This window comes from Gallus gallus, chromosome 2 (genome assembly GCF_016699485.2).
Source record: "Gallus gallus isolate bGalGal1 chromosome 2, bGalGal1.mat.broiler.GRCg7b, whole genome shotgun sequence".
Classification (NCBI taxonomy): Eukaryota; Metazoa; Chordata; class Aves; order Galliformes; family Phasianidae; genus Gallus; species Gallus gallus.
In genome coordinates this window covers 102973906-102983620 of record NC_052533.1, presented here as the reverse complement: position 1 = coordinate 102983620, position 9715 = coordinate 102973906, and the positions used below count along the sequence as shown (strand labels likewise).

General features: G+C 43.8%; 1 protein-coding gene across 9 annotated transcripts in view; it reads left to right on the top strand.

Annotated features, from left to right (window-relative positions):
* OSBPL1A (oxysterol binding protein like 1A) overlaps positions 1-9715 on the top strand; it is a 76305-nt gene continuing 66590 nt past the window's right edge. For 2 of the 9 annotated variants that reach the window (XM_419165.8, XM_015277981.4), the window contains exons 1-3: positions 1-59; positions 4358-4480; positions 9006-9091. In XM_419165.8, the coding sequence (XP_419165.3) occupies positions 4360-4480; positions 9006-9091 (207 nt within the window). In that variant the 5' untranslated portion in view covers positions 1-59; positions 4358-4359. Of the gene's footprint in view, positions 355-407; positions 559-4357; positions 4481-9005; positions 9092-9715 lie in introns of those variants that run through there. The other 7 variants (XM_046938224.1, XM_046938220.1, XM_046938222.1 and 4 more) reach the window with 6 other exon arrangements.

Genomic DNA, 9715 nt, shown 5'->3' with positions numbered 1-9715 from the left:
GGCGCCCGCCCTGCGCGGCGGTGTGGGAGCGGCTGCGGGGACGGTCACGCGCGGGGCCGGTGTGTATGGCCGCGGGGGGTGAGGGGCGGGCGCGGCGTTGGGGGTGTCTGTACGTACGTATGTATGTATGTATGTAGCGTGTGTGGGGCGGGCGGTTGTAGTGAGGAGCTGAGCGCTGAGGGGGGCGGCAGCGGCGGCTCGGCCCACGCGGCCCGGCTGCGTTTTCTTCCGCGGCGCCCTCCAGCTGCGTCGTTGCCGCCGTTATCGCCCTCACGGGTGACCCCAGGGCTGGTAGGCCGGCCGGCCGGCTGCAGGAATGGGGGTGCTGGCCCGCCAGAGGGCTCGGTTCTGTATGTGAGTGAAGGGCTGCAGGGGGGGGCTGCTGAAGTTCTCGTTGCCTGTAAGCGCTCTTCGTAGGTCCCGTTCTTGTCGTAAACCCCATTCAGGGCTCTTGGGCTGAAAGAAGGTCTTTGACAGACAGCCGAGTGCACGCAGCGGGCTGCCGGGGGTGCCTGGGAACTGGGCTTGGCTCGGTGCCTCAGCGAGAGCGTGGAACAGGTACGTGCTGTGCGTCCGTGCTAGTGGCTGTCTGCCCAGCAGAGACAGTCCTTCAGCATGGCACTGCTGGCACATGGAGTGTGATGAGGCAGTGTGGTGGGAGCGCGTTCATCCCGCTAACTGGGGGTTAAGGCAGCCGTGACACTCGGTGTGGGCTCGTGGACAGGTTCTGTCTGTCGGTGCGGTTTGGTGCGTTTTGACCCCTCCTTTACAGCATCTCTCTGTGGTGCGCCTGTTGGGATGTGTGAGGATCTTCCTGCAGGAGCCTGGTTTTTATTGCTCAAGAGAGATCTCCTGAAACAGCAGCCAGCGTATCCACTGTTAGCCTTACTGCTTGTCCTACCATCAGAAAAACGTAGAATGACTTTAAGTTGGAAGGGACCTCAAAGCCCACCCAGTCCCCCCCCATGCCATGGGCAGGGCTGCCCCCCAGCAGCTCAGCTGCCCAGGGCCCCATCCAACCTGGCCTTGAGCGCCTCCAGGGATGGGGCACCACAGCTTCTCTGGGCAGCTGTGCCTCACCGCCCTATAGAATAAGTAGAATGATGACAGAAAAATAGTAGAATAGTGATAGAAGGGGATTCATGAATTGAAAGGTTCCTATGTTGCTCTGCTGACTCAGAGCCTTACGTTGGGCAGAGTTGGTCCTATTTTTGCTGTTTGTAATTTTTTCTTTCTTGTTTTTGCTTGGGTTCTTCTAGCAGCTGAGTAACTGTGTTTCCTATACCAGCGGCTGTCAGGCTGGTAGATCTTTTCATGGCTAGATATCTTAAGGAACTCCTTACTAAGCAGGCATGCAAGCAAAGTGGTAGCCTGGGCTCTCATGGAGTGGGGACAAACAGCCCCTCTGTGAAGGCAGGTGCTGTAATCGAGGGAGAAGATTGCTCTGGCATAGGTTTCATAGAGGAAGGTAGAACAGAGCATCTTAAATGTTATTCTTTGTACCTTCTTAAAGGATAAGAGTAAATTAGCGATCAAGTCTGGCTTGTTTAGTACTAATGAGTTCAACAGAAGTGCCTCCCAGTCATATCTCAGTTATATAGGAAGCACTTGATATTACATTGTTCTTGTGTTATTTTCTTATGGTGTAGAAGTGACTGTAGAGACTGGTGCACAGGCCTTTCAACAGTACCAGGCATAAAGATAAGCCATGAAAGGCAGTGTAACTTGCATCTGAGTGGAAGAAGCTAATGATGGCAACATCTCTGAGTATGAGCAGATGTCAGCTCTCTGAAGTGGCCGGTGGCTTTGCATACAGGCAGCACAATGCATATAAATTAACCTGCGAGTAGAACTGTATGACTGATAAATCCAAATTAAACCCTCAAGTTTTGCATTGGTACTAGAGATCTATCCCACTATCTTGAAGCCAGTCGGTGAGGATTTTGGAGCTGTTTTGATGCTGGCTGCGTGACCAGCCAATAAACACCTTTCTGCAGTGGGATGCAGACACAAGAAAGAAAATTGTAAGCACACGCAGTTTGAGTGCCTCTGTATTGAGTTCTTTCAGTGCTCTCAGCTTGCCACTCAAAATTCCCCTGTCAGTTGCTCATCTCCATTAAGCAGCAAATCATAGTGCTTAAAACAGTGTTGGGAAGATGATGCTAAGTTCTGAGAAGAGTCCCTTTGCTGCCAGCTTCATTTAGGCACTTAATTTAGCTTGTTAGCTAAAACTTTAGGTTCTGTATCACTTATCTAGTAAGTAGCTGCACACAGATTCACTTTCCAGCCCCGGTGGTAGGAACAGTTTCCTATGAATGGTCATTCTAACTATGACTAATATCCAGACAGTCATTCTTCTGCATCACTGCGTACTTCAGCCTTACAAAGTGTATTTGAAATTGGAGATTTGGCCTGAGCAGTGAAACAGCAAAGCAGACAGACCTTTCTTAGCTGCCATACCGTGCATGTCTCTTTTCTGGTAACATTTGTAGTAAGAGTACAAACAAGTCACAGCAATCTAAATCCAGTGACTATTTGTGAGGGGAAATCACATAAGTAGTTTTACCAAGTGATTCAGCTTTCTGTGTATCTTAAGCTGCTTAACATTCTGCTCATGCACATAACTGGCCTTACTGCATGCAGGAGTTGTGCATTTGGATCGGTTTCTTGATTCCCTTCCCAAGCAGTCTTTTCTTCCTTCCTTCTCATTGATACTAAATGGAAGCCGCAGGTTCTTAATGTGTTGGAAGTGTATTGCTTTTTCTTCCTGCAGTGTGCGTGGGATGCTGACAAATGAGAGAAATAGAATCCTGTCATTACTCCCTGTTGTCTAATATATTTGAGAGATTGCTGAGGAGAGGCTGGGGGAGGAGGGGAGAAATGAAGGGTGAGCTTTGCTTTGCTTCTCTCCCCCTGTCCCTCCTCTTTCCCAGAGCCAGCAAAATGAGCAATGAGCTCTGTGTCCCACTGATGTGGTATAGCACAGCTTCAGAAAAATCATTACATATATATGCACAATATAATTATATATAATGCATTATGTGACTGATAATGCATTAACATACTTGATTTTTTTCTTCCTGTAGACACCGGTAGAACTGATTCACTGGAGGAAACGATGCTGTCCCACTAACAGCAAACTGCTGTGCTGCCTTGGCGAGTGGATAGGCTCCTGTTTAAAGGAGAAGATGGCTTTAGGGCTTGAAGGATTTCTGGAAGTACTAATGCTGTTTTTGCTGGCAGAGCTGATAAGCAGGCACCAGCAAGAGTATTGTTTAATCGGTGTTGGAGGAGGTGGTTGTATGCTGTGTCTGTAGTAGTTTGCAGGAGATCAGTCTGGTCTGTTCTTCTGTAATGTGCTAGGAGGGTCTTGCTTAGTCTTTGGCAAATCCCTCCATCTGAAAACTGATTCCCTCCTCCACCCTTTGCTGATTGAGCAAGAGATAGAGGAAGACTCTTCTCTGCTTTGCTGACCATTTGGCAAGCTGTCCTGCTGTAGATTTCTTTTTCTGTCTCTTGTATTAACAAGATCTGTTGCTGTTAGAGGCTTTTTATTGCTTACGCACTGTCTTGCTGAGTGCTTTCCCATCTCACCATAGTGCAGGAGCTCTGTGCATGCGTTTTAGTTCTGAGTGCACATGGCGCAGTCAAGCTGCCTCTCCAATGCAGCAGAGCATAAATACATCGTGGGACTGATCAAAACCTCTGCCGTTATAGGAAAGCTGACTATGTTAGACTTACCATATTCTTTGCAATCATTAACTGACTAGGAATTTGGATTCTGCAGGCTCTGGTAATCTCTGTGTGTCAGCTGAAGGTACTAAACTGGAGACGCCTAATTTGGGCAAACTTTTCTTTTACTGCTGTTTTTGAAAGCAATAAATTGCATATTGCATCAGTGTCTTCTGAGGCTGCTTTGAAAACTTGAGTTCTTTTATTGTACTACTAAAGAGAAGGTCAAATCTACAAAGCTGAGAGTCTGAGTCCCCCTTCAAGTCAATCTGGGGAGCGAAGCTTCTGAGTTCCAAGAGATGATGGTATCAGTCCCTGATGGGTATTTGGAATGTTAGCAATTAACATAAGTTTCTCTTAATTCTGAAGACATACTTGGGTTAAAACATGTACATTTCTCCTTCTCCCACGTTCCCTCTGAAAAGCTTAAGTGCTTTGCTAGTATGAAGAATTTTAATGCTTCTTAGTGGCATAACTGGACAATTAAGAACAGCTTGTGCATTAAATGTGCTCCACATAGGAAATAATAGTCTTTCTCAAGCTATTTAAGGGAGAAAAGAGAAATAATAATAAGCAATATCTTATAGTACTGTAAGACATTGTAAAATTGATTCTTTTTTATTAGAGATGAGTACCGAAGCAGAACAGCAGCTTCTCCATGATGCTAGAAATGGAAATGCTGAAGAAGTCAAGCAGCTGTTGGATACCATGAGCAAAGGAGAAATAATCTTTGACATCAACTGTAAAGGTTAGTAGCCCTCCTCAAATGGTTCTGAGCTCACTGCTGAAGCTACAGATAGAGGAATTGTCACTAATAGTATAATCCTACTTTCTTTGGAATACTCAATAGAGTAATGTAAAACACTGATACAAGTGTTTTTACCCCATGACTCTTAAGGCTGTACTTAGGGAGGGTACTATGGGGTAGAGAGCATAAAAACAGAGTACAGAAAAATGTACATAAACTCTATGAGTAATCCAGAGGAGATAGAAATGTCAACAAGGCAGAAGAATCGGTACGTCTTTCTGCCTATATTCAAGCTTGTACCAACTTTGAAGCTTTATAAAGGTAAATAAAACTGACCATGGTGCCAGGGGATGGTTCAGGGAGGTATGGAGTCTCCATGAAGGCTACTGATCAGGTAGGTACTGCATTTGCTCTGCTAGATACAGTTTTTAGGCCTACATTTCATCCCTGTGTAGTAACAGCAGCAACATTTCTTGCCATGTGTAAGAACGTTTGGGATAAACATACAGGTTTTGCCATTAGCAGTGCATGAAGTCACTTGGGAAAAGAAAGTAAAACTGCCAGTTATCTGTGTATGAGTCCTTTGCCCAATGTTAAAGTTCTGCATGTGCATAGCTACCAGTTACAGCTAAGCAGTTTGCTTACTGAGTGTTAAAATTTCAAACAGGGTCTGGATTAGCAAGCTTGTCAGCAGTAGCAGACTGCTCTATTTCTTTATTCATTTAGTAGCTTTTTGTTTCTCTACCTGAGTGTGTTTCTGCTTGCTTCAAAAAAGTGAATGTATATCCCACTCTTTGTATGCAGGCTGGCATTTCATTGTTTAACTGTTGAGATAGCTGAAACAATAGTTCTACAGATAGATAGAGGAGAAAGCAGCTGTGCCAGCTGTCAGCCATAACAAAAGAGCACCTTGCCCTACAGAGCAGGAGAGGCTGTTATCTAAACAAACTCTATTGCTTTCTCAGCTCTAGTTCTTAATCAATTTACCCATCCACTTGTTTGAATACTCATTGAAGACACTGTTTTTCCAGTAGTTAATGTGCCCATCTCAGGAAAACAAGTTGTGTATAAAATCCAGACCCTTGATACTTCATCGTTAGGGAGCTGGTTCATAATTTAAAGGGAAGCTAGGCAGGAGCTTGATGGAGATAGAATCCTCATCCCTCACAACTGTGTTCTCTGTGAATAGTGGTAGTGTGTAATATGGAATGTAAAAACAAAACAAACCACCTTAAACTTTGTTCTACAGCACTGACAAATAGGTCGCCGAAGTCTTTTGTGCTTAGAAAAGCTTCTCAGATATGTTCTTAAACATAATCTAAAGTGAAGAAAACGCAATGAAGTAGTATAATATGCGGCCCTGTATTATGTCAAGCATACTTCTCTCTAGTCATTATTCCCGCTCAAAGTTGAGTTGTTAGTATTGTGAAAGTCAGTAGGTAGGTAGAAGAGATTGAGCTAATGAAAGGAGATAACTGTATCCTGGGCTGCATCAAAAGAGCAGTGGACCAGCAGTGAAAGGGAAGTGACTGTCCCTCTCTACTCTGCTCTTGTAAGGCCCCATCTGGAGTACTGTGCCCAGATCCAGGGCCCCACCACAGAGAGGATGTGGAGCTGTTGGAGCAGGTCCATGAAGATGATCAAAGGGCTGGAGCACTTCTCCTGTGAAGAAAGGTTGAGAGAACTGGGCTTGTTTAGCTTGGAGAACAGAGAGCTCCAGACCTCACTGCTGCCTTTTTAGTACTTGAAGGGGGCTTTATAAGCAGGAGAGGGACTGACTTTTTACGTGGGTAGATAGTGATAGGACAAGAGGGAATGGTTTTAAACTAAAAGAAGGGAGAATTAAGGTTAGATTATATGAGGAAATTCTTTAGTCAGAGGGCAGTGAGGCGCTGGCACAGCTGCCTAGAGAAGCTGTGGATGCCCCATCCCTGGAAGCGTTTCACGTCAGCTTGGATGGGGTCCTGGGCAGCTTGATCTGGTGGGAGGCAGCCCTGCCTACATCAGAGGCTGGAACTGGGAGGGATTTAAGATCCCCTCCAGCCCAAATAATTCTGTGATTCTATGATAGAGGTTGCTTAGTTGTTTATCCTCTAGTTCAGCAATGCGTGGCTAGCCAACTAATACAAGCTTGTTAATGAAAGGTCTAGGAAACTAGAGGGAATGTGCTAGAGATTGTTTGAGTTAAAAACAAAAAATAGTAATAATCTGAATATGGAATCTGTATGCAGTGAAATCTGTTATGTTCTGGTTCTTTTAAACATCAGAGGGCACAAGTGCCACTGAAATGCTCTTTGTAGGAACTGTTCTGGTTGTTTGATACCTCAGAGTTGAATCTTTGTTCTTCTGTAGTCACTCCTTGGAGACCCTCCTTCAATTCACTCTCTTCCAGTGGAGTACCCTGTTGGAAATAGTCTAAGACAAATTGAATCCTGACAGCCTCTAGTGTCTTCTCATTACCAAAACTACTGTGTATTGCTATAAATCCCAGTCTGTTGAGTAGTACTGGATAGTAATTAGACAACTACATGATAATCAACTAAAATGCAGCCCTAAATCTCTCTTCTACTTCATCTCTTGCTCTTCTGTCAGTGTCTTCTGGATAATCACAGTTCTCCCTAGAAAGTCAGGATATAGGGATTGTCTTCAGTGCTGCAGCAGTTCCTTCAGGAGCTAATGTAATGATGCTTGGCTAACAGGAATGAAGTACATCTGGAGCAGGTGGGTGGCTGTGCAGGAGGCAGTATAAACTTTTGAGCGTGCCTTGGGAGGCTCAAGTCTGAGAGATTTCTGTGCCTGGGTGTGAAAGCCTACCTTCAGCATCTTGGAAAAACTGATGTTCTGAAGCTGTACTCTGGATACAACAACAGTATTGCCAAACACCCCAGTGTCAGACAGGAGGAAGGGGGGGGGAATACAAACATGGACTTTACATACTAGCTGTGCTGTGGCTGGGTTCTGGTCAGTCAGTGCTTGCAAGTAAGCAAGATGTGCTGAACAATAATCTAGCTAAATGATGTGAACTCCCATTTCTAGTTTTCTCTGTTCGCTGGCATTAAAGGAAGATATCCCCCATAAAAACAACATCAAGCCAGGGTTTCATCCAAAATGGTCGTTCTTTCAAAGGCCATCTATGTTATTCATTCTCCTTAAATACAAGCAAATAGAATATTTGATTTGTCATCATTCTGTAAATAAATGGTCCCATTTGAGACTTAGAACTGTCTGGCATCAAAGCAAGGAGTTGGGTAGAATTGCTCTTTTTCTGTTGTGTCTACTTTGCTATCCCTGTGTTCTTACCAGTACCATGATATGCTATTTTTAAATAAGTAAATCAAAGGCATCAAAATGCAAACACTTGTGGTCGCTTGAACAGAAGTAACAATTGCCTTGAGCTTGAGAAGTCACTTGTCACCTATCAGCAGAAGTGTAAACATGGAGTGAGTGCAGAACAAGGGCTTCTGGCACGTTATTGGATGAGAACTACAAATCTGGACAGGTTCCTGAATTTTTAATGACTGGATTCCTTGGCAGCAGCATTCTCTTGTCAGTACTGTAACTGAGGGCTATCTTGGACTAATTGTGTGACCCCTTTCTGTTGTCTTTGGAAGAACTTTCTGTTCCACTGGACTGAGGGATGAATGATGTCTGTTTATTGTGTTGTTCAGTGTTTGTAGCCCTAGAGTTGGAGATCCCCACGCTATTTATCATCTGTGGTACTTGAGCCCATCGGTCACACAGGGCAGGAACAACTGTAGGCTGGAAGGAACGAGGGAAGGTTCTGGAGCAGTGGAAGGAGCTGAGAAAAGAAGGAAACAAATAGTGAAAGAAACAGCTAATGAAGGATAGAAATATTAGCTGGAAACAACTGTAAGAAATAGAGAAATATTTCAGCTGTGCACCACATTCTAATGTCATTTCCTAAAATGAGAGCAGAAAGAGTATGATGAACCTCAAAAAACAGCAGTTTTTTCTTTGTGCTAGTGGCTTATCTCCATGTGGCAAATTCAAGCTGTGCATCTTCCCAACTTCAACGCTTGAGGATACATGAAAAGGGAAATCATGAAAGTCACAGTAATTTAAAACATTTTCTAATGATAGCCATTAGGTGGCACTCAGAATGTTGTGTGTCTGTTGCTTAGTAAAAACGAAGCACAATCCAGGTTTTCATAACACAATTGAGTGCTGTAAATGGAAATTAACAGGACTTCGTCAACTCAGTAGTACTTTCTAATGCTTTAATATCTTAATTTTAAAGGAGTGATTGTATAATTCTGATCATGCAGCCAATCCTCCAGGACGTACTTTACTTTTAAATAGTCTTTAGGAAAGACTTTGTGGATTGAAATGTGTTACTTTTTCAAACCACATAATAGTTCAGATCATATGACTGGAACTGATGCTTCCAGCTTCCTTGTTCTTCTGTTACTTGAATATGTGCAAACCTCCATGCACATGACAACATCTTTCTTTGTGCTGCATGTGACCAAAACTTAATTTACCGATTCTGTTTTGTGTCTTTTAGGAAGAAGTAAATCTAATATGGGTTGGACACCTCTTCACCTTGCATGCTACTTTGGACATGCTGTTGTCGTAGAGGATTTGCTGAAGGTATATTTCTGTTTACCTCTGTGTAAAAGGCAGAAAACTTTGTTATTGTAGAAGCATTTTGTATATATTCTTTTATTTATATCTGTATATGGTAAGCTAGCATCTCATACGAATGTTTCAAGGGCCTAAGCTATCTTACTGAAAAATGTAAGTATTTAATTTAGGTAATTTCAGCTACTGAGTTGTAGGAAAGGCCAAAGTGTTTCAAGTGCTGCAGTCTGTTACCTAATTTAAATTCTGCATAGAAATGTTTGCAGAGTTCTATGCAGAGTGACTTGTAGGCATTTTTTTTCTCTAGGCATATGTTAATGCAGTTTGACTCTTTCTTCTGTCCTTTGAAATAACAAACTGATAATCTTGCCTTCCAGTATTTAAAAGAGGATTACAAACAGGAGGGGAATCAACTTTTTACAAGGGTAGGTAGTGATAGGACAAGGGAGAATGGTTTTAAGCTCAAGGAGGAGGAAGAGTTTAGATTAGATGTCAGTGGGAAGTTCCTTACAGAGATAGTAGTAAGATGCTGGAACAGGCTGCCCAGAGAGGTTATGGATGCTCTGTCCCTGGAGGTGCTCAAGGCCAGGTTGGATGGGGCCCTGGGCAGCCTGATCTAGTATCACATCTGGC